The sequence below is a fragment of the Galleria mellonella genome, unplaced genomic scaffold, assembly GCF_026898425.1.
Source record: "Galleria mellonella isolate WM207_F2 unplaced genomic scaffold, CSIRO_AGI_GalMel_v1 utg146, whole genome shotgun sequence".
Taxonomy (NCBI): Eukaryota; Metazoa; Arthropoda; class Insecta; order Lepidoptera; family Pyralidae; genus Galleria; species Galleria mellonella.
The window spans coordinates 1,092,946-1,116,208 of NW_026441999.1; the positions used below are offsets into that span (position 1 = coordinate 1,092,946).

The 23,263-nt window shown below is 31.9% G+C and overlaps 5 protein-coding genes across 11 annotated transcripts in view; 3 read left to right on the forward strand and 2 right to left on the reverse strand.

Annotated features, from left to right (window-relative positions):
• LOC113523198 (pro-resilin) overlaps nt 1-1,852 on the forward strand; it is a 61,198-nt gene extending 59,346 nt beyond the window's left edge. For all 3 annotated transcript variants that reach the window (XM_052891830.1, XM_052891832.1, XM_052891833.1), the window contains exon 6: nt 341-1,852. In XM_052891830.1, the coding sequence (XP_052747790.1) occupies nt 341-457 (117 nt within the window). In that variant the 3' untranslated portion in view covers nt 458-1,852. The remainder of the gene's footprint in view (nt 1-340) is intronic.
• A 503-nt stretch (nt 1,853-2,355) lies between these two features.
• Nucleotides 2,356-5,724, reverse strand: LOC113523197 (zinc finger protein 681-like). Of its 3 annotated transcripts, XM_031908746.2 has the most exons (3): nt 4,782-4,981; nt 4,467-4,707; nt 2,356-4,048 (listed from the first exon to the last, which is right to left on the reverse strand). In XM_031908746.2, exons 2-3 carry the CDS (start codon nt 4,641-4,643, stop codon nt 3,017-3,019), a joined length of 1,209 nt encoding a protein of 402 aa, XP_031764606.2. In that variant the 5' UTR covers nt 4,644-4,707; nt 4,782-4,981; the 3' UTR covers nt 2,356-3,016. The 3 variants fall into 3 exon arrangements, with proteins under 3 accessions (XP_031764606.2, XP_026764866.3, XP_031764604.2); XM_026909065.3 differs by lacking the exons at nt 4,467-4,707; nt 4,782-4,981 and adding an exon at nt 5,640-5,724; XM_031908744.2 differs by having other exon boundaries at nt 4,467-4,981.
• Nucleotides 5,475-11,678, forward strand: LOC113523230 (PR domain zinc finger protein 5-like). 2 transcript variants are annotated; one of them, XM_026909111.3, is made up of 3 exons: nt 5,475-5,679; nt 6,635-6,886; nt 8,476-11,678. In XM_026909111.3, exons 2-3 carry the CDS (start codon nt 6,665-6,667, stop codon nt 10,828-10,830), a joined length of 2,577 nt encoding a protein of 858 aa, XP_026764912.3. In that variant the 5' UTR covers nt 5,475-5,679; nt 6,635-6,664; the 3' UTR covers nt 10,831-11,678. The 2 variants fall into 2 exon arrangements, with proteins under 2 accessions (XP_026764912.3, XP_052747789.1); XM_052891829.1 differs by lacking the exons at nt 5,475-5,679; nt 6,635-6,886 and adding an exon at nt 6,893-7,153.
• A 1,172-nt stretch (nt 11,679-12,850) lies between these two features.
• Nucleotides 12,851-20,524, reverse strand: LOC113523229 (zinc finger protein 850-like). 2 transcript variants are annotated; one of them, XM_026909110.3, is made up of 3 exons: nt 19,867-20,488; nt 18,325-19,077; nt 12,851-15,358 (listed from the first exon to the last, which is right to left on the reverse strand). In XM_026909110.3, exons 1-3 carry the CDS (start codon nt 20,158-20,160, stop codon nt 13,844-13,846), a joined length of 2,562 nt encoding a protein of 853 aa, XP_026764911.2. In that variant the 5' UTR covers nt 20,161-20,488; the 3' UTR covers nt 12,851-13,843. The 2 variants fall into 2 exon arrangements, with proteins under 2 accessions (XP_026764911.2, XP_031764598.2); XM_031908738.2 differs by lacking the exon at nt 12,851-15,358 and adding an exon at nt 16,327-17,987 and having other exon boundaries at nt 19,867-20,524.
• A 2,408-nt stretch (nt 20,525-22,932) lies between these two features.
• LOC113523228 (thyroid receptor-interacting protein 11-like) overlaps nt 22,933-23,263 on the forward strand; it is a 78,535-nt gene continuing 78,204 nt past the window's right edge. The window contains exon 1 of the mRNA XM_026909109.3: nt 22,933-23,241. Coding sequence (XP_026764910.2) covers nt 23,071-23,241 — 171 coding nt within the window. The 5' untranslated portion in view covers nt 22,933-23,070. The remainder of the gene's footprint in view (nt 23,242-23,263) is intronic.

Here is a 23,263-nt window from a genome sequence, read left to right on the forward strand (position 1 = left end):
ACACTGGCGGAGCACCAGTGAGTGATAATAGGTAAAGATGAAAGCAATCTATGAGAGAGGCTTATGTCCAGCAGTGGACGGATAATGACTGAAATAATGATGATGATGAAAGCAGGTCAGTTGGCCCATCGTTGACGAATTCTACAATAATTAACCACGATGGTTTTTAGGTGATGATTGAATGATTGATTGAATTGATTAGGAGCAAACCGCGTGGTGGTCAACCAAACAGCGTATATTGCTAGCAATGGGGCTGTTAGACCCTATTAGTTAAGTCCTCCTTGCTTTTATGTGATTGATACAAAACCAGGAGACATATTCATTCAAACACTATTTCCAGGTAACGTACGAAGGTGAAGCCCGATACCCTGACCAGCCCGCCGGCTACCCCGGTCCCAGCAGTGGGCCCGGCCAGAGATACGCCCCCCCGAGTCAAGGCGGTGGTTACCAGTACTAAAATAACACCCGAGACTTGATTCTGATGATCGATGTGCGATTGTGATTTTACGTTGATCCATATTCGTGTTGTGATGTCTCATCATAGACATTTTTTTCTGTCCAAATTGATTTTTATTCTGTACTCATCCGGGAGCAATCTCTTGATTTATATTCGTCTCTTGAGTACTCCTAACTTTACTCATTCAGACTTTACAGATAAATGCAAAGATTTTTATGATATACGTCATGCATATCTCCTATTGGAGTACGTAGAAAAAAAAGGAAGTCAAATGCCCCCAAAAGCATTTTAATATGAAAAAAAAAAAACATATTAGTAGAAAGTTTCAGCTGTGATCAGATAACTGTAATTATAAACAATATAATTTTGAGTTAAGTACTGTAAGGTGACTTGATGTAATCGATTTGGAATCGAATCAAAAACCAAATCAGAATTTATTAGCTATTATGTCGGTACCAGAACATTTAGGTAGTATTCTTAATGTTTATTACCTTTGAAGTTAAAAACACTGTACACGGATCATAATAAGATTTACTTTGTATAATCCGCTGATTTAAATCAACCAGTACGTTAATACTATGTTCTCAACCTGAGAAGCCTATTAAACTCGGCGGGTTATTCAAAACAAGATCTATTATGATCGTGTAAGGTGGGCTTACGATGCGATTTCGATTTAATCGCGTGTACTCATCTTGCAATATAGAATGAATTAACAATATACGTAATAAGACGAGATATCATAGTATGAATATGGAACATTTACGTGATTTTATATAAGCTTGTATTTTAAGACATGTTAAGGCCAATTCCCTTATTGTTGGCAACATTATCATTACGGTACAATATTTGTTTGCCAATTGGTAGATTCTTTACCGTACCATTCGCCTATAAATCCGCCAACAATATTATGTAGATGAAAATATTGAAGTATTCTAGCTATAAGAACAAGTTACCGAAACATTTACCATTTTGCGTGATACTTAAACTATATTAGCTCATAATGAGCCGAAATTAATTCTTTGTAAATGTTACAGATAAATTGTATAATGTAAACTAGATACCTACTCAGTTATATCAAATGGGTAAACCAAAAATTACAATATTACAGGCTGTAACGAAAGGGATGCAATCGCAGAATCTGAACCATAAAATTGATTACTATTAAGTGAAAAGAAACTATGTAGTTATGGCTGTATGGTTTTTTGCCATAATCGTGGAATGAAAAAATACTAATAACCGTTTCGTTACACCTCTAAAAAATGCTGGTGCACTAAAACAGCAATGTAGGGGCCCATAACCTTTCAATGTTAAACTGCTGTACTTACAGATAACAAATTAAGGGGAGGAAATATGTGTATGAAAATCAAATGAAATATAAATAATATTCTTGTAAAGGATATATTTGATAGAATATATAAAAATCATAAGATTTAGTTTTAATAAAGTGCTCAATTTTGAGTTTAAAAAAGGAACTCAAAATTGTGTGGCTACAAGAAATATACACCTACCTAATGTACTATAAGGGTATTATATGAATCTCTTAGCCGCAGTGTGATGTGATACAGATTTTATAAACTCGATTATATTTTTTTATAATTTTTTTTTTTAATTCAGACGTTAAGTCAGCTATCTATCCTCCCCCCAAGTACAACAACAAATAATTAGTAGGTAAACATAACTAGTTAATATTCTAAAATGATAACAGTAATCTATTATAAACCTTATTTAGATTTAACTACATTTTAGTTAGGGCTTTGACAGTCCTAAAATATTGTATTATTATAGTTACAGGAGTATAAAAATTGCAATGTTACACAAATCGTAATATAAATTACGATTAAGCTAGACTATTATGTGATGACAGAGGAATTGATGGCAACATCAAATAATACTCATTTTACAACTTGTGTATTTATTGTATAGTGAAAAACCTAAATACTGTTATAATAATGTCCTTTTGTACCTTATTTTTTATAAAATAAATTTTAATGTACCTAATTTATTTTTCATTCAATTGTCTCTTCGCTAAAAGGAATAATTACAATGGTTAAAGAAAATCAGACATGTAATTGAAAATTGATACTGCATTTTCTTGTTCCATACTGCCTACCCCATAAGACACTTGGTGTAACTATATAACTAAATATGGTTACTATAACACTCATAATCATTATCTCAGTCATTATCTGCCCACTACTGGACATAGTTCTCCCCATAGACTGCCATAAGGAACAGTCTTCTGCAATGCATTTGAGGTTGTTACTCCATGTAGTGACATCTGGTCGTCCTACACTGCATTTGCCTGTATGATGGGCTATGTAACCAGCTCATTGCCACTCTAGCTTCCTTATCCTGCGGACTATGTCAGTGACTTTCATTCTTTTGCGGATATCCTAATTTCGGATTCTAGCATGTAAAGAAACTCCAAGCATAGCTCACAGAATAATTTGAAGCTTTTATACAAGCAATCATGTAAGACCATGATTCGTTGCCACAAGTCATCGCTGGCAACACACACTGGTTAAAGACCTTCATCTTCAAACTTTGAAGTATTTTGGACTATAATATTACATCAATATTATTAAATACATAGCTCTGTGGATCAGCATGTGATAATTGAGATTCTGTCCCAACAACATTTTTATGAACTATTTTCATGTGTCTTTTGACTTCTTTCTTCAAACTAAACATTTTATTGCATATAAGACAAGACTCTGTTTTCTCCCTGTGTTTTCGTTTTATATGCTCAGTTCTACGGCCAGATGATGCAAACTTTACATTACATATCTCGCACTGGTACGGTTTCTCACCAGAATGTAACCTCAAATGTTCTGTCAATGTTTTGATACATACATAACCTTCTCCACAAAGTTCACATGTCAAATCCTTTCGTTTTTCATGAATTCTAATATGTTCAGTCAAGGTGCTTTTTTTATGAAAGCCTTTAAAACATATCTTACAAACAAAAGGCCTTATTTGCAAATGTATTTTATTTATATGCGCATTTAGTGAGCATTTGTTGACACTTTTATAACTGCAATGACTACAATTGTAGTACAATTTATTTCTCTTCCTACGTTCCTTACTTTCATGATTACGTACATGTTCATTGTAATAGGATACTTTGAAACTTTTACAACAGTACGGACACTGTTTTTCTGTATGGCTATTGAGATGATCCTTCAATGCTTGTGGAGACTTATAATTTTTACCACAGATATCACATATCATAGATTTACTTATATTTCTATGGGCAGCACTGTAATGTTTCTGTAATAATTCTGTAGATTTGAACTTCATATCACATTTTTTACAGCTTTTCAATGCTGTTTCAAAATCAATTTTATCTTCTGTAACAATTTGATTATTTACACTTTCCTTATAATCATTATTTGGTTCTTGAACATTCAAATATATTTCATTTACTTTATCTGTATCCTTCAAATGGTATGACTTTTTTTCAACTTGATAAATTAGTTTGTCTATAATTACATTGTATTGCTCTAATTTTTCATTATGTTTTCTCATAACGAGATATATTTTTATAATCAAATGAGTGCAGATGTCACACGCTTGATGAAATATTATATCCTGAAATGAATAAATATATTTTATTAAAGTATTATAAGAAAGTATCTAAAAACATGCTCAGATTTTCATCTAGAAGTAAAATAAATCATCTCTTTGTTGTAAAGTAATGTAAATAGGACTCCATTTTCCGCACTTAGCCTCATCTCTTTGTTATTATATGACAGCTTATAGGAATCTGTAGACAAAAACTTATTGATTGGATTCAAAATACTCGACAGTATGAGGAATAAAGGCAATGATATCATACTACTATTCATACTAATATTTTTATTTAATTTCTTAACAGTTGGCAATGTACTAGTGACACCCCTAGTATTGTAGGCGTACATAGGGTACAATAACTTTTTAACATGAGACAAGCTGTATGCTTGTTTGCCTTAATCGTGATATAAAAAAATAATTCTTTAAAATTACTCACTTGCATTGGAAGCAAAAACTTTATCATATTATATAGACAAATTTTCAAATCATTACATTCATCATTATATATAAAAAAATCTTGATAGATTGACATATGTTTCTCATTATTTTTAAAACACAGAAAACAAGTGTTCTTTAATGTCTCCTCATTCAAAAATAGCCGCAAAATATCCATATTGTCGTTTTTAGTAATAATTAAATATTTTAATTTATAGAAGATTAATATAAGATTTTCCGATCTGTAAACAATTATTTTTTCTGCTTTAATTGATTTTTAAAATAATAAAACCTCTTGTGTTTTATATTGAATTACTTTGTATAGTATGTCCAATATCGTTTCCTATTCTATGCTTTTGCTTCTATACAAGCCACTTGGAGACGTAAACAGGCAAAAAAAAACTTCTTTTATGTTTATCTTTATAAATTTTTGAAATTTTTAATTGATTAAAATTATTTGTTTGAAAAGTTTTGAAATTAGCTATTTGTTTGAGTTTGAAATATAGAATATTGAAGAATTTATTTTTTTTTTTTTTTTTTAGTACGTTTGTTCCGTTTGGAACAGGCTAAGGTCGGAGACCATGCTGCCTAGTCTTCAAAAAGATAAATTGTCTGGAATTTGAAGAATTTAAATTGACTGTCATATGTTAAAAAAGTTATCACATTATTGTCGATGTGACATTTCTCTTTTTCAAGTAAAGCAAAAGACATTCCTATACAACTATATTGGAATATTTCTATATAAAATTATATTCCTTTCTTTTCCAATAGACCACCGTTACGCAAGGAATTTAAACTAACATTATACATTGTTCATCTTTAGGAAGTAAGTCATCTTCTTTAAAAACTGATATACACGGTATTAGTGTTTTTGTCAGTTAAAAATTTAAATAGTAATTTAAATTACATTGTTAATCATATTATAATCCAGACATAATTCGCAATACGAAAAAGTTTTTGATTCGATACAAAATAAAATCAATTATATACAAACGATTCTATATCGATTCAATAATAAAGCACATCACTGTCTTAGAACGTAACAGGAACGCCATTTTGCATTAATTAAATAATATTTTTTTGTTATTCCTATTATGTCTCTAATTATACTATTTTGTTAGGGTCTATATAAAAAACAGACGATCATTCAAACGCAGTTTCACCGGGTACTTACAAATTTTACAAACTGTTGACGTAAAATATTTACATCCATAGTAAGTATTAGTTCTTGTTACTAATTTGGGAAATCACGTGAAAAAAATTGTGACTGGAACACACCGGTGTTAAATAAAGTTGTGTTCCTGTTGTAGCATGAATGGGATTTCTCAAAAGTAAGAAATATTCAATAAGCACCCAGCTCAAAAACCTGTTTAATTCAATTATTGGAGCAATGCCTAATGTCGTTAAACGAAACGATATAAAAAGCAGCCAATATATTTATTGTTTCTTTGCTTAATTCATTACATTGTTATTACAAAAAATATTTATTAAACACTGTTTATCCAATAACTAGTTAGTAGGTACAAATAATAATGTCTATATTATAATTTATTAAACACTTTTGTTTAAATATAAACAGATATTAGACACTTTTCTCTAATAAATTGAATACCTGTCTGTCGCAAGTTTAACTTTTTTTTATAACAAGACGGTTATTGTTTATTATTCTTGTAAGCTAACATTCATTTAACCAAAAGACGAACTACTCATGCATACTTATAACATTTAGTTAAACATCATTATTTTAATTATTGTGGTTTACGAATGTATTTATTATTATTGTCTGTAACAGAGTTTAATGACATTATGATAATTAGTAACTAAATAAACTTTACCTTGCAACTTAGAATGGCAACACCCTATTAGGTCGACCTCCACGCGATTCCCCCTGGAAACTATCGTGGTTCATTCTAGAATTTGTCACGATGGACCAATTGGCCTGCTTTCATCGCCACCTGTCACTCCTCACTGGTGCCCCACCAGCGCACTGATAGCGCAGGTGGGGTTACTATTTTATTATCACCCATTAAAAAAAACCTTCAAACCGAAACACAACCAATAACAACTGCTTCACAGTAGAACCACGAATGGAACCACGAAAGAGGTACCCAAGTAAACGACATTTGTACAAAATCTCCCTCTGATTAATTACCTAATCATTATTCATAGATTTACAGATAAATATATATTGAATGAAAAATGACTGAAGAGGTAAACGATCAGTTACCAACAAACGATCCTGATCTACAAATTATAAAACAAAAAATAAGGAATTTATGCCAGAAGAACAAATTTTGTGGCATTTGCCTGGAGAGTAGTGAAAATCTATGGACAATAGATACAGAGTTTGATATTATTATAAATAACGAGTCACAAAAGAAACTAATCAAGGACATCGTTTATTATGTCTTTAAGGAAGATGTAAGTATAATAAAAAATGCTATTGTATGTATGGAACAGATTAACTCAAACATGCTTGGAAATGTGATCATTATTTTGACAATCTTCTTAGAGATAAATCAAAATTGCCGTCATGTCTAGATACATGCGGGTAGCGGCCGGCAAAAGTTGTATAAAAATCCATATCTGTCGTGTTTTGCGGCCAAATAAATTACTATGTAAACTCATATCTGTCCTGTAATTTCAAAATGGAATGACCTTTTACGTCGAAACATGGCTACCAAGGAGGTAACTAATAAAAAGTTTTATTTAAATTTCGAACTTGCTTGCAAATAGAAAGCTGTTTATTGAAAAAAAAAACAAAGGAACATTATGGCGCGTGAAAAATTATTATTGTTCGTTATTCGTCATTGACACACACATACTTCACAGGCCTCACGGAGCTACCTCACCGTATCACAGTATAAATAACAGCGCTTACGTATAGTATGAACTCTCCCTACCGCCTGCTGTGATCTGACCTCACTCTCTTTCAAACACGTGTAACCCAAACGCTGTTTTCCCGCGCTAATCGTAACTTTTTTTAATGCTACTATGATGGCAAACAAGCGTACGGCCCGTGCGACGATAAACGGGATCACCAGGGATATCACGCGCACATTGCCGACCCTTAATACGCCTATTTTGAGCCCAATGTTGTAGTCTTTAGAAAAAGCCTCGGCAGAAAGATCATTTCACAACTTAAGTGTTCGTTGGAGGAAACTCCTCTAAAACCGCACTGTGCGTGACCATTCTGGTTCTAAGATGTGAGGATGGATTCCCTACCGATGGCGAGCGGTACCATGGTGGCTGTAGGTATCATATTGAAGAGTTGTTCAGAACACAATCCGTTATACGGGCGGTAGAAGATGCAAATAGAAGTAAAGTCTACAACACAGGCACACATCTCAGAGACCATTTCTCTAAATTAAATCTCAACCTAATATTTTCATTTTATAATATCGGAAAGTTATTGTTTTGTAGATCATCGTTAACTAAAATAATAATCATTTTTTTCTTTAATCTATTCGAAAATTAGTTCATATTGATCCTTACAATAAACATTTCGCTGAAATGTCAAATTGAAATATAAATTTTAGAGATTTTTAGAGAAATAAAGCACAAACAATACAAACGTCGTTTCTGTAGTTGTAACAGGCGCGGATCGTGGGCGTTATTGTATGAAGTATCCGGGGTGTGGTAAAAATAGGAATCTACTATGCTATAGAACATATTAGGACAGAAATGTTATGAATAAAAAATTTTAATTCGACAATATTATTGTCTTCAATACTAATTCAACAGCTGAACGTGTTAGTACGGAAAGCTTATATTTTTTGTCGTTTTTCGACATATATTTATTGGTTAAAATATTCAGTTTCACTGAGAGAACACTCCTTTCAAATAACATTGACGAAATCATCTATGTAGAAGTTTTAACTACATTTGCATCATGCTCTCTGAATGAATAAACACCAAGAACCAATCATTCGAACAAGCTTTATTGAGACAGGAAAATCAAGAAGGCATTAATTGTTTAAATAATAATATTTGTATTTTATCATTTACAGGTCAAAAGTGTTTTGGGAAGTCCCTTTATTTGCAATGACTGTTCTAGAAATGCTATACAATGCTACCTGTTCATATATAACACAATAAAGTTATCCAAAATAGTTAATAAATACATCGAAGATTTATCAATGAAAATAACAGATTTAAATAATCAATTGATATCTGATGGCAGTTATGAGAATTCAAATGTTGTAATAATACTAGAAAATGAAAGTGTACATAAACATGTCGATACGAAAACAATCACTGATAGTGTTGGAATAGAGTTTGGGCTTAATAATGTAGAAAATGCTAAAACAGATATAAATTTTAATTCTAATGTACACCTAACTGGCAATATTACAGAAGCAGAAGACCAAATTCAGACAGATGGAACAAAGGGAACAAATCTAGAAATATATTTAAAAAAAAGAAATATAAAAAGACTGAAAAATACAATTTATAAATGCATGAAATGTAAAAGAGTCATATCTACAACTAAAAAGTGGTTGCAACACGAGAGACTATGCCAAATTTCAAGAATAACCGGCAAAATACAACCACTGCAATGCAAAATTTGTTATGAAACATTAAAGACCAAAAGACTTCTATCGTTGCATTATAAAGTACACAATAAGGCTAGATGTAGATTATGTTTTAATATTATGCCTGAAGAAACTTTTCTGGAGCATTTAAAACTTAACCACGAAGATGACATATATGAGTGCGAAGTCTGTGATCATATACTCTACTCTCCTTTAGCACTGGAAACGCACATGAAGAGAAAACATGGCGACCCGCAATGTATAATGTGCTTGAAACATTTTAAAGAAGCCGATCTAAAAATTCATAAGTGTAAATATGGATGTTTAGATTGCAGAGAGATGCCGTGTATACATTACAAATATTTAGTCTCATATAGAGAGCAAGTAATGAATCAAGCTACTAAAATTATGTGTTTGGATTGTGATTACGTTTGTCCGAAAAGAGAAGCATTATTGGGTCATGTCAATCGTGAGCATTTAGACCACCACCCCTTTACTTGCGCTCATTGTTCTCAGCAGTTTTATTCTAAAGTGACTTTAAGGAACCATTTAAATCGATTCCACAGGGAAAACTTGATGTGCCAATTCTGCGATTTGGACTTTAAAAGTAAAACGACATTTGACGAACACGTTGAAATCTGTAAATGGATTAAACGACAATTTAAATGTGATGTATGCACATCCTCGTTTGATACTGAAGAAGAGTTGTCGAACCATAAAAATACTAAACACAATGACGGCGTATTCCCTTGCAATTTATGTAACAAACAATTTTACACAATATTGAAATTGAAAGAACACATGTTTAGAATACACAGTGGTATACAACTGAAAAGAAGGCGAACCAACCTAGAATGTCCAATGTGTGAAACTAAATTCGATGCCAAGAAAGAACTGATGCAGCATATTGCGACCCATGGTCCCGACGCAAGATTTCCATGTAAAATTTGCAATGTTGATTTCGACGACATAAAGAAACTTCATGCACACAGCCGCATGCACTGCGATGACGTCATCAAATGCAATGATTGTAACAAACTCATAACAACTGCTTTCTTTCCTCAACATATGATTTACTGTAATGCCAATAAGAGCACTGTCAATGCATATGAATGCGAGACTTGTGGTAAAACATTCCAAACAGAGTCAATGCTGAAATTGCACAAGCAAGCTCATTTGGACCCTGTAGAATGTCCTATCTGCAGAAAATTAATAAAGCCAATATATTTGAAGAGACATTTGAAGTACACGCATACACAGAAGAAATTGGTGAAGCCGAAAAAGAATTTGAAAGTGGTGAAATGCGACTGGTGTGGGCATATGGTGACAAGGAAAGGGGAGTTAGAGTCTCACGTCAATAGATTCCATTTAAAAATAAAACCTTACGAGTGTAATATTTGTAAGAAAACATTTTGTGGCAAGGAACGTTTGAAGGAGCACATCCAGACTCATTCTACAGAACACACACGGTACTGTACTATTTGTGGCAAGAAATACGCGAACAGGGTGTGCTTGAAAATGCACCTACGTTTACACTCGGGTGTTACGCCGTACGAATGTGATATATGCGGGGAGAAATTTAGATCTTCGAGTATAATGAACACACATAAAATAAAGAAACATACTGAGAAAACTATATGTTGCCCGCTCTGCGATACAATGTTCTATTTGGCTAGGGAGATGAGGAATCATTTTAAGAAGGTACACTGGAAAAATAAGGATAAGAAATTCGACCCGAGAGACGTGAAAGAGCTGGGCAAGGAGTACTATTACCTATTTGAGGATAGAAGGCAACCGAAAGTGGACGAGAATGAGTTGGTATTGTATTAATTCATTTCAGCTGTTACCTGTCCACTACTGAATATAAGCCTTCCCCATAAGGGGAAAAGGCAAAAGCCAGTATTTGACACACTTGGCGGGTGGGTCGACAACGGCAATTAGGCTATTAGAGATCTTTTAAGAGGAATGCTGCTGCCCATTCCTCGCCCACCCTTAATCATCGTCCATAATCCTTGGGAAAGGAAAGGGTGGCCTATTCTATGCCGGGACCACACGGGTTAATAATTAATAGAAATTATAGGTATTTTTAAAAACAATTATATTCAGATTGGGGCGGAGAAAAATTAAAAAATAATACTATGTAGCGAACTGATATGATAATTAATATAAATTCTTGCTCTAGTAGTGACAGACCTTTAAAAAAAAGCAGTTTTATCTTCAGACAACTCGGCATGTTCTAATACCGTGCAATCTATACTCGATCAAATAAACCATAATAATATTATAAACTATATTTCTTCATACTCCAGAACTCAAGAACTCCACCTGCACTATTTATATAGTTTACGCTTGGGTAATTTTTTTATTGGGATGGTATAAAACAAAGTCGCTGTCGCTGTCTGTCCGTCCCTGTGTTAATACAATGTACCTTAAATACATTGTCCATTTAATATAGATCAATATGGCCATTTACAGCATATAATTTAAATAAATATTTCCAAAGATATTACGGATTTAAAATGCAAGGACATAGCGGTGTGACGGTACTGGCCAGGCCGGCGGCGCGTGGCTATAAAATAGCGCGTCGAAGGCCGCACTTCGTTTGTATTATCTAATGTCAAAAAAACTGTAAACGTTATTTATAAAGATATTCTGTAGTAGGTAGATTTTTTTTTTGATGGGAGAAAATAATATTGTAACCCCGCCTCCGCTAACGGGATACGCTGACGGAGCACCAGTGAAGGGTGATAGATGAGAATGAAAACAAGTCAGTTGGCCCATCATGATGAATTCATCAGGAATTAACCATGATAGTTTCCAGGGAGTTATTGTATATATTTATGTTTTTGGTATAATAAAAAGTTAAATGAATATACGGTTGATGGTTTCTAAGCGGATTAAGTGAAGCTCAACTTGGGTTTGATGGGGAGAAAGGGATTGTTAGTGATGGAGACAGAATCCTATTGCCATCAATATACCCAACCAGGTCGACCTCCTCGCGGTTCCCCCTGGAAACTATCATGGTTAATTCCTTATGAATTCATCATGATAGGCTAACTGGCCTGTTTTCATTCTCACCTATCACCCTTCACTGGTGCTCCGCCAGCGTATCCCGTTAGCGCAGGCGGGGTTACCATACCATTTTCGCCCATCAAAAAAAAAAAACTTGGGTTTGATATTACTAGCATTGGGCCTGTTGGACCCCATTAATAACAATCAAAATTTTCCTGCAATATTGAGGATAACCAAGATCAACCTATTCATTGTACACTGCAAAATATTGGTCTCTCTCATATTACACTGCAAAGTGAGATCTCACGCCAGTTACATCCAACAACTCCAATACTATTGCTAAAACTATTAACACGTTGAGCGCCACGCGTATTTCTACAGCAATCCCGTTCAGGCCACGCGCGCCGCTTCGAAGCGCTGGTACTGCAGGAGCTGGTGTTTCCTATCGTAGCAGAGTATCGTAGTTTGGAACGTGATTCTTATAGGCATTCATTGAACACGTTACGCACCAAGTCTGTTTTGTTTTCTTTATCGTTTGACCTGCTAGACAAGATTTTATCGAAATGTATCCGTAACCGGTGTTCCCTTTGTAAATTTTAAATAAATTCAATTTAATTTAATTAAAGTAAATTATAAATAAATTTTCTGTTATTCCGTAAAATAGTGTAAAATTTTATAGTTCGCATGTTACACGCTGTCAGACACCGATGGCTGACGCGGCCTAAACGGAAAGTTTAGTGTCAGCCACCGATGGCTGACATGGCGCTCAACGTGTTAAGGTCGTCACTTCCTTTAACTAGAAATGTTACAAATGGGTAAAAAGAAAAAAATTAACCAATAAATTTACAGCATAATATATTTCTTGGAATATATTTCATAGTAAACGTTATTTACAAATTTATAAATTATGGAAATACAAATAAAGTAAAAAGCAATTATTCACTTAATATTTAATAAATGCTTTATCCATAACGAATTGTGATGCAGAAATTATTAATCAATCATAGTTTTTTTAAGCAATTTAGAATGGCAAACAAGCTGATGACCCACCTAATTGAAATTGGTAAGCTTCGCCATAGAGCCTCAAGTGTTTAAAAAGTATTAAGTATAGATAAATTAATAGATAGATAGACTCTTTGTTACCTCCATAAAATTACAATTGTAAACTTATTATAAATACAAATAATTACAAAAAAATAAAACACTGAAAAAACAATAGGCGGCCTTATAGCTAAGAGCGATCTCTTCCAGACAACCTTTGGATGGAGAAGAGTAATTGTAAGCAGTTGTACTGGAGACACGAAACTCTTTACATTTTTTTAAATACATATAGTATAGTTAATCTAATGATTCTTTTTATAATTGTGAGTTTAAATTTATGACGATGTCATACTAACTTGGTTGAAATTTAAGTTGAATTTAAAAAAAAATAATTTAACCTCTTTAATTAGCAACAGCGAGATTTAGTTAACATTAACCATGTATTCATTAATTAATAGAATCATTTACTAACTTAAACAGAATATAGAAAAAAAATCTGAAATATTTATTAAAAAAAAAAACTTGTAAACTTGCCAATTTGACTTAAACTGTCAAAAAGTTAATGACAACGTTTAAATTCCTTCAAATCAGTTTACTGCTGAATACAGGCCTCCTCATAGACTGCTATAAGGAATGGCCCCGAGCCACCTACATCACTGACTCTTTACAATGCATTTAAGGTTGTCACTCCATCTAGTAGGGGGGTCATCCTACACTGTGTTTGCCTACACAGGGCCACTACTCAAGAACCTTTCATCACACTTTTTACCTTACTATTTAGTTGTATTTGTTAAATCATATTATGCACTTCATTGACATGATTTTTTAATTCAGATTTATAGACAAAAACATTCTTGCACAGTTTACAGCAAAATTTACCACCGTGCAAGTTTCTCATGTGAGTTCTCATTTTGGTCAGAGAATAAAACGAATGGCTGCATATTTGACAACTGTACGGTTTCACACCAATATGTTTCCGCACGTGTATCACCAAGGACTTTCTAGAATCCAATGTTTTACTGCAAAACTGGCATGTCTCCTTCGAAAACAAACTGTGCACCCGTTTATGGCAATTCAAATTTCTCTCTGTATAAAATTGTTTGCTACACATATCACAGCTGTACGGTTTTATCTGTAAATGCACTTTATTTACGTGTACCGATAGACTATTATCGTTCGAACATTCCTTTTCACAAAAACTACATGTTTGAACATGTTTATTTAGCACATTAAGTTTATTTGCATGCCGTTGCATGTGACTATCATAATACTTCTGTTTCGAGAACAATTTATCACACATATGACACTCAATGTTTTTATGCATCCGTTTGTGGTTGACCAATTTATTTTTATAAAGGAAACATCGACCACAAATTTTGCACGACCAAAAACTTTTCATTTGTAACAAATGCACCATTTTTGTATGCTCATACAAATAGAATTTCGATTTGAACTCCTTCAAACAAATCTTGCATTCCACTTTCTTATTCACGTGTTTCAATACATGCCGTACTAGGAAATATTCAGAAACAAAATGTTTACAACATAGTGGACATGTAAATTTATAATTGTAATATTTCCTAATTGGTTTCTTCTTCTTGAACGTTAAAAATTCACTGCACACTTTCTTTATTTCACATTTATCTCTCTCGTTAGAAGCAAATGTGGATTGATAGCCATTGAGAAATTTTCTTTTCATATAAGTTTTGGTCGCTCTCTTAGCAGGATTATCAATTATATCTACATAATTGTCATTTATTTCTATATTATCTTTAATGTTATTGTAATGGTCTGGAGACATTTTATTTTTTTCATCTGATTGTTTACAATTCACTTGAGTCACTGACTCAACTTTAACTACATGTTCCTTATCCATTTCTTCTGTTTCCAATATGTTTATATTATTATTTTCAACTTTTGCTCTATTATCATTAAAAGATCCTTTCTTTCTGCCTTTTCTACTTTCATTATCACTCTCCTCACTATCAGATTTTATTCTAAACTCGTCTTCTAAAACTTCTATTTTGAGTTTATCTTCATCAAATTCATCATTCTCATCAATCAACAAATCTTCATCAATATAATCACATTCCTTCGGTGGCATAATAGTATTTTGCGCAATCTCAATAAATATGTTACCTTCTGGTTGGACAATTTGTTTTAAATTGCTCAACATTAAATCAATACAAGTATTAAGTCTATTTCTAATATAATAAGTTTGATTCAAGAAAATGTATGACGTTATTGCATTACTTAAGCAGTTTTCGCATATTTTTGACCCTGTATAGTTGTTTAGGACATTCATCTGCAACAAAAAATAAAATCCATTTAAAATAAAAGTGTAAAAAGCGAAGGATAGAGAAAAAAAGGTGAATGATGCTGAAATTATATTAATCAACTTACACAATGGTTTCAGTTATACTTCTTAAAGATCAATTTGTTTGGCTAAATGTGTGTGCAGTAGCTACAGTACTGGGTAATTTATTAAATTGTAGTTCTAACATGTTTGGCCGACATTGGCATGCAAATTTTTATTTTTGCACTGTAGTGTTATTATTGGCGTTACCAAAAGAATTTATGTATGAATACAATTATACACTCATTTTATTATTATATCGATAATAACATCTTTATTTGAAGTGGTAAAAGATAATAAACAGAGCCGAGACCATAAATATAAACAAAACAAATAGAGAATACCAGTATTTAACACTCTTGAGTACAAATGTTACATATAACTTTACAGCAACTTGCTTAAGGGTTATACACGCAAATACTTAAATTTCTAAAATTGCAATTGTTTGCCATAAAGTGTAAAATATTTCACATATCAAGGTCAAGTTAATGACAATTTAATGTTTTTAACTACTCTAAATTTGAGTTCCTCAATAACCTACATTTTGTTATTGAAAATAACTAATTAACTAAATTAATTTTCAACACTATTATAACATTATCATCATTTTAACCATTATCCATCCACTGCTGGACATAAGCCTCCCTCATAGATTGCCATAAAGAATGGTCCCGAACCACTTGCATCTACTGACTCCCTGCCATGTATTTGAAGTCATCACTCCATCTAGTGGGAGTTCGTCTTATACTGTGTCGCCACTCAACAACCTTTCGTCTTTATCGGTTTTCGGTTCCTCAAGCCATGTGACCAGCCCATTGCTACTTTAGCTTGCTAATTCTTCAGGCTATGTTGGTTACTTTTGCGGATATCTTCATTTTGGATTATATCTCGCAAAGAAACTTCGAGCATAACACTTTCCATAGCCTGGTGAATAATTTGAAACTTTTGCATACGGACAATTGTGTAGGACCATATTTCGATTCCATAAGTCATCACTGGCAACACACATAAGTTAAAGACCAGTGATGAGTATATAATAACAATCAATGGCGTTTTACTTATAACACATATTTGCCATTCTTCTCAGTGGCTTCATAAATCTTCTTGGCTTTCCTTCATTTTTAGACGATCCTGTTCCAATTTGGAACTGAAAAGATGGTGTTGATGGATATGAAATTGTAGAAGGAATCCGATTGAAATTTTGTATGTTGCAAATGGCAGATGTGGATTGATCACTTAGTTCTTCTATTACAACATCCATTTCTTCTTGATTATGATGAATATCTTTAGGTTTGTTAATATATTCTGATTCATTACTAGCAGTGACAATGAAGTAATCTATGTTTTCACATGTTTCCATTTCTGTATAATCATTATCTGTTTTAATTGTACTGATGTAAGTCTCTTGAGTTATAGAGTTAAAAGTGACTTCTGCATTAGTATTTATGGCTGGTGTAACTGAGTTTTCAATGATGTTTTGATTGATATTACTTGGTACAGAGAAGCAACTTTCATTAGCTTTCAAATTAACTTTAATATATTGGTTGCAATTATAGTTTTGGGAATCGCAGCAAAAGCATGTCTGTCTATTAGTATTGTCTGTCAAGCAGACATTGCATTTCCATTTTGATATCATGAGTTCTACATTTATATCATTATCAATTTTCCTTTTAATTGGTTGTTTAGCTTGATTGGTTACAACATGATTATTGCCCTTTATTTCAATCAGATGAGAATCACTGTCCTTTTCAGTACAATCAATATTCATATCATTGGATTTTTTGCAGTATTCACATTTTTCCACATTTTTGAATAGCCAACAAAATTTGCATGAATCTTTAACAGACTCAGCATTATAAATATTTTTATCATCTTTAACTGCATCGACACAAGAATTCAAATTTGGATTAACTTGAATAGTGAGAGCGTTATAATTGGCGTAAGCCATTTTATTCTGGTCAAGGTCATTATTCCTTTCAATAGAATTAATAATGTTAGATTTTTTACAGTATTCACATTTTTTTGTATTTATAAATAACCAACAAAACTTGCACGGTTCTTGAACAGCAATAATTTTACTATTTCTATTATTTTCATTTGCATTGCCATCTGCTACACTGATTGGCTTATCATCAGTATCATTTAAATGGTATAGTTTCGAGAAAGATATATGTTTATTTTTTTTTAATTTTGAAGATTGAGCTATTAAGTTTTCTTCTTTATTAATATTTGATTTTTCAGTTTCACAAATAGAATTTTCAATAACATTAAGTATATTGCTACTGCATGGACTTTCCACTGAAGGTATAATTCCATTGTTTTGATAATTTAACTCTATTTCTATATTTTCTTCTTCAGATAATTGGGGTTTTGAAAATAAGTACAAGGTATTGTCTCTTACTACAGATGACAATATAGAAATTATTATTGGATGAGATAAAGGAAAGATTTTATTCATTGTTTTCATTTCTCTTTCTTGCTCTGCTACAGCATAATTGTGGAGTGTTAATTTTTTTACTAATGTCACTATCTTGGCTTTGTTCGCTACAAGCAATTCTTGATATTTGTATGACTTTCGCTAGAAAATGATTAACAATGTAAGCCAAAATAGGTCACATTTTTTGAATAGATACAAAAGTCTTGATTTAGTATCAGTGGAGTAAAGAAACCCTAATACAGCATAAAGCTTTTTAAAATTAACAAGATGGAGTTAAATCTTCATTTATAAAACACATTTCCAAGACAATTTTTTGTTATACGTTTGAATTTATCAAATATTTATAAAAAAATATACTCATGTACAAAATAACTAATTCAATTTATGCCTAGAAATTTCATATTGGTATATTAGGAACCTCATAAAAAAATGTAAAGAATCAATATATAAAAAAATATTAATAAAAAATAATACTTACTTCAGGCAAAGTCGAACCCAGAATGCTATAAATAGTCCTGTCACCAGTTAATTCAGGATGGCCTCCATGTAAACTGACAGTTTTATCTAATTCTATTAAGCGGGTACCTTTATTCAAACATATAGCACACAGCTTGTCCATATTTCTTTCAACTAAATGCTTCATAACAGTTTGAAATTTATGTTTTTCAATATGTTGCAAATGTTGATGGTAACTGTCACTGCTAATACCACAATTAGTACATTTAAACCCACTATTAGGTAATACCAATTCTTTACCTGATGCATGAATGTTTCGTACATGCTTTTTCAAATGGTTTTGTTTAACAAAAGATTTGCCACATATATGGCAATTGTACCACATTGATTTTGGATGTAGTTTCTCATGGTTTAATAAGGATTCTATGTTCGGTAATACTTGCCAGCACCGTGGACATTGGAGTTCAATATACTCATTGCTTGTATTATTTACTGAAGATCCAATGTTTACAATATTTATTATAGGATCAGCATAATCAATAACTTTTTCATGTTCTGTATATAATATATTATAATTTGGATTCAATTTCTGTCTGCCCCTTTTCTTGGTACGTTCTATAGGGTCCAGCTTATTTAATTTGTCATATATATCATCAAAACAGTTACGTAAAGCTCGTTCAGACTGCTCACATTGTTGTGTGAATAAATAAGAACTAAATGTGCGATTTAAGCATTTATCACAAATTCTACTTGGAAAGTTTGGATCATCTGCAACCTGTAATAAGAGAGAAATCATTATTTTAGACAAACATTTTATTAATACATGTGAAAGGTAGTTTCTTAATTTGATACCCCTTGACACATTTTTAAGTAAAATGTGTCAAGGGGTATCAAATTAAGAAACTTAAGATCATTATCAAATTAAGATGATGAATTACTTTACATTTTACTTAAGGAGGGCCAAATAAAAAGTACCCGTAACCGACGAGCGTGTATGAAAAGATTGATGAATGTGGAAGAAGCGAAAGAGGTTTGTTTGAATCGAAGCATTTGGCGTTCCATTGTTTCTGCCTACCCTAATGGGAGACAGGCGTGACAGATATGTATGTATGACGAATGAATCAGCTTTTTATCACAATCAATATATTATAATAATCTGTCACATGGACAATATTTATTTACAGTAAAAAAACTAGTAACAAATAATAAAATCACTTTTTACAAAACCCTTCAAAAATATTATTTTTGAAGTTCATTTATCAAAAATATTTGTGACTTACATACAAGCAATTGTAAGTTGACAAATGCTAACATAAGTAGCAGAACAGGGATTATAATTAATGGCATATAATGTTTTATACTACTCAGAATGGCATTAGTGTACATATATTTATTATAGCAAAGAACATAAAAAGAATGTAACATGATTGCAATCAAAATATTTTGTACCTTATTCCTTTAATAGCCTCCTAAAAGATTCTAGATTTGTATCATTACTTTATCACTAGACATACTTCTTAATACATAATTCTGTAATAATACATAATGAAAACTTCAAACAAACCTTAAAAGGATGAAAGCTTGCAATCATGTCTCTAACAGTGACCTTGTATATTATGTCTCGGCTTCCTATTTGAAATACTTGGTCCAATTCATAGAGAGAAGACGCAATATTCAAACAATATCTGCATATTTTTTTCCTAAGAGTCCCATCTAACAGAAATTTTACAGCATTTTTTGCAGTCAATGGTTCTCTTTTTAATGTCTCTTCCGGTTCTTTATTTTCCAACTCTTGTTCCGAATGTAATTTCTTAATCTCTTTTGTAATTAGGAATTCCGATAATTCGTCTTGATTCATGTTTTAAGGTTATCTTGCGCTTATGTGATTTTACACACAAAATTCAATATTTGAATATTATAAGAATAAAAATAAACAACTTCTTAGAAATCAAGTGGATTGAAAATATAATAGAATGGATAGATATATAAAATAATTTCCGCGCAAAACTTCAAAATAAATATTATGGACGTGTATAGAGTAAATCAGAATGAAAACAGCAATGGCGGTCATCCCCATCACTCTAGTGCCACAATGCTAGGGAAGTCAACGTTTGAAGAATCAATTTGTTTAAAAACAAAAAACAATGTATCGGTGTGTCGTATATATACTTATCTATAATAGATCACTAAATCTAATATTTAGTAAAAAAAATGCAAAATAGTAAGATAAAAGATTGGAATTTTGAAGACAATCAATTTGTTATATACATAATATATATGCGCTATAAAATGAATAAATTTCACAACCACTTGAATAAGTCACTTTATTTCAAACTGGAAATTCAAAGGAAAAGAAAAAGACAAAACGTTTTAACAACTAAAATAGGTTTATAATAAAAACATTTGGCGTTTTTATTAATTCGTCTTTTAGTCTGTTAGGAATATGAGTTATGGATATACGACCTACTTATCTGTGTCTTATTGATGATGCATTTTGCTTATTGTAACATTTTTTACATAATATACGTATTTAAAATTTTATCGCTTTCTGTTCTCCATTTTATATAGCCTATCATTAAAGACAGGAAAATAAAGTAAACCTATTTTTTTTTTTTCACTATTATGAAACTTTTTAAAGTTATTCATTAACAACAAACTTTTAACTACTATATTTGATATTACACAAGTCATAATAATGTGGCGCCACCTTCACAAATCTTTCCATTTCATGGGGCAACTTGTAATTATCTTTTCTCATTCTCAAATAGAACTACCTTACTATCAATGCTACCTATAGTACCCATGCCACATCTAAATCTAAATTAGTTTCTGGCTAATAATAATAAACTTTTACTTGCTAAAATGCGAGTTTAGTTTTAATGAGAGTTTCTAGAATTTTTTCCAAGGCCGAAAGCACGACAATTTAGGTCAGGTCCATAAGAATTTGGATCATTAGGATCATTTTGGGGTTTCAAGATGTAAACTATAATTTAGAGTTACCAAGATTCAGGGACTATACCAGATAAAAAGACATTTAATTATATCCAAGTATTTTTTACCAGATCGGTCTGCAAAAGCGCAACTATTATGTTGAGAGGATCTGGGAGTCGGGGTAATATTATTATATGTAGATATGTCAAATAATTTGCCCAGGATAGGGGATAGTCGGGGAGTAATAAAGAATGTTTTATGATATGATCGTTGATCTCACATCAGCATATAACCGCTTTATGAAAGGGAATCGGACAGATACATACATATTTTTATATCTATAGCTGCATGATTAACACTATCATGAAGTATACAAGTTGGTTATTCCTTTATTTTATGACATACATCATCTATATCTTAAACACCATAATGATAACATCTAACTTTAAATCAACACTAAGTGGGACAATGGCCAAACCTACAACAGTTTCTGCATTGGATAAGAGGTAACCTATACATCAAAACAGGTATTAAAATAATAGATTTTTCTGGGAGGACCTAACCTTCGAATGTCAAAATAACTAAAGATGTGGGGATCCAAGTGACCTAGTTATCTGGTTTATGAGATTTGCCATTTAATCATCTAGCTCTTATCACTTGTCTACAATTGGGAGGAGAATTGATATTGTAGACTAGTTCCTCAAGGGACTAAGCTTAAATTTTTGGCTCTCAAAGCTGGTTTGGTGTAAACGGATTGTATTGATTCTGACAGTGGATTCTTGTTTGTCTGTATGTTTGTTCCAGCACCACGCAAAAACTTATGCACTAAATTTGGTTTGTTTTCCTATTTCTAAAAACTACACTTAAAAATGACTTTATTCATATGTCTTACTCAAATAGGAAACTTAATTATAAAGACAAGACAGATTGAATTGTGGTCATATCTTAGATTACGTTGTACTACGTCTGTAAGACAAATTGTAGTTTTATCGAAAAAAAAAAACGGCAAAAAATATTTAAATCAATTTAGAATTAAATTTATCCAAACAGAAACATTTATAAATTAAAAAATTCAATTGGAATTTTTCTGGCAATCTTAGCTGTCAATGTTTTAGTATTGAAGGATACTACATTTTAAAAGTCACCACTACATTTATAATTACGAAATTGAAATGTGATGCCATGCAACCATTTAATCATCCAAATAATGCAATAAATTATTATTCATAGCGTTGTAGTTGTATTTACATATTGTATATATATAATGATATTTAAAGCAATTTATACACTATTACTTTTTTTTACACACAGGGGGAAACGAGTATGCTGCTCACCTGATAGTAAGTGATTACCGCCGCCCATGCTCACCCACAACCTGCATTGCAGGTGTGCTGCCTTACTTATTTAATTGTAAATCTTTTTTATAGATGACAAAATAATTATTGCCTTATGCCAAAGTACAGTATCTTAGTAAACGTATATATTTATTTACATAACATTTAATACACGTATATTTATGATACGTAAAAGTTTTATCATAATTTTTCACAAATTTATTTTTACAATCTTTTCATAATCTATTTACAAAATTTATTGAAAGAAATAATTTTTTGGGTACCAAATTAAATAGGATGTCCTCAATAATGCACAAAATTGTTTGTACAGATATTGTACAATCATAATTTCTTTACAGTGACGTTTCCGTTAATCTATTAGTATTTTGCCAACTGGACATAATTTTGTCATTTTGCAAAATAATGCAATTTTCTTATTGTTTACGTTTGCTACGTTACAAAATAAATGCTTTGATTTTACAATTGTGATATGAGTGCACAGAATGTCGTGGTTAAACCTTAATCAGAGTTTAAACAACTTGAAAGGACAAATTACGACTTTTGCTTCTGAAGTTCTATCTGAAGCTCCAGCTGAGGATTCTGATGTTGCAATAGCAAGAGATGATAGCTTAATAAAAGAACTTGAAGAAAAATGCCGCCTCCAGGAGCTCGAGGTACGATAACTGCTGAAAATTG

Excerpts from the sequence above, each read along its gene's own strand:
- LOC113523197 (XM_031908746.2), bottom strand. The coding sequence starts at position 4,643 with ATGGATATTTTGCGGCTATTTTTGAATGAGGAGACATTAAAGAACACT. Across the intron at positions 4,049-4,466 it reads AGTTTTTGCTTCCAATGCAA|GATATAATATTTCATCAAGC; the intron begins GTGAGTAATTTT and ends TATTCATTTCAG.
- LOC113523230 (XM_026909111.3), top strand. The coding sequence starts at position 6,665 with ATGACTGAAGAGGTAAACGATCAGTTACCAACAAACGATCCTGATCTA. Across the intron at positions 6,887-8,475 it reads ATTATGTCTTTAAGGAAGAT|GTCAAAAGTGTTTTGGGAAG; the intron begins GTAAGTATAATA and ends TATCATTTACAG.
- LOC113523229 (XM_031908738.2), bottom strand. The coding sequence starts at position 20,160 with ATGAATCAAGACGAATTATCGGAATTCCTAATTACAAAAGAGATTAAG. Across the intron at positions 19,078-19,866 it reads CAAGCTTTCATCCTTTTAAG|GTTGCAGATGATCCAAACTT; the intron begins GTTTGTTTGAAG and ends CTCTTATTACAG. Across the intron at positions 17,988-18,324 it reads TGGGTTCGACTTTGCCTGAA|CGAAAGTCATACAAATATCA; the intron begins GTAAGTATTATT and ends ATCATTTTCTAG.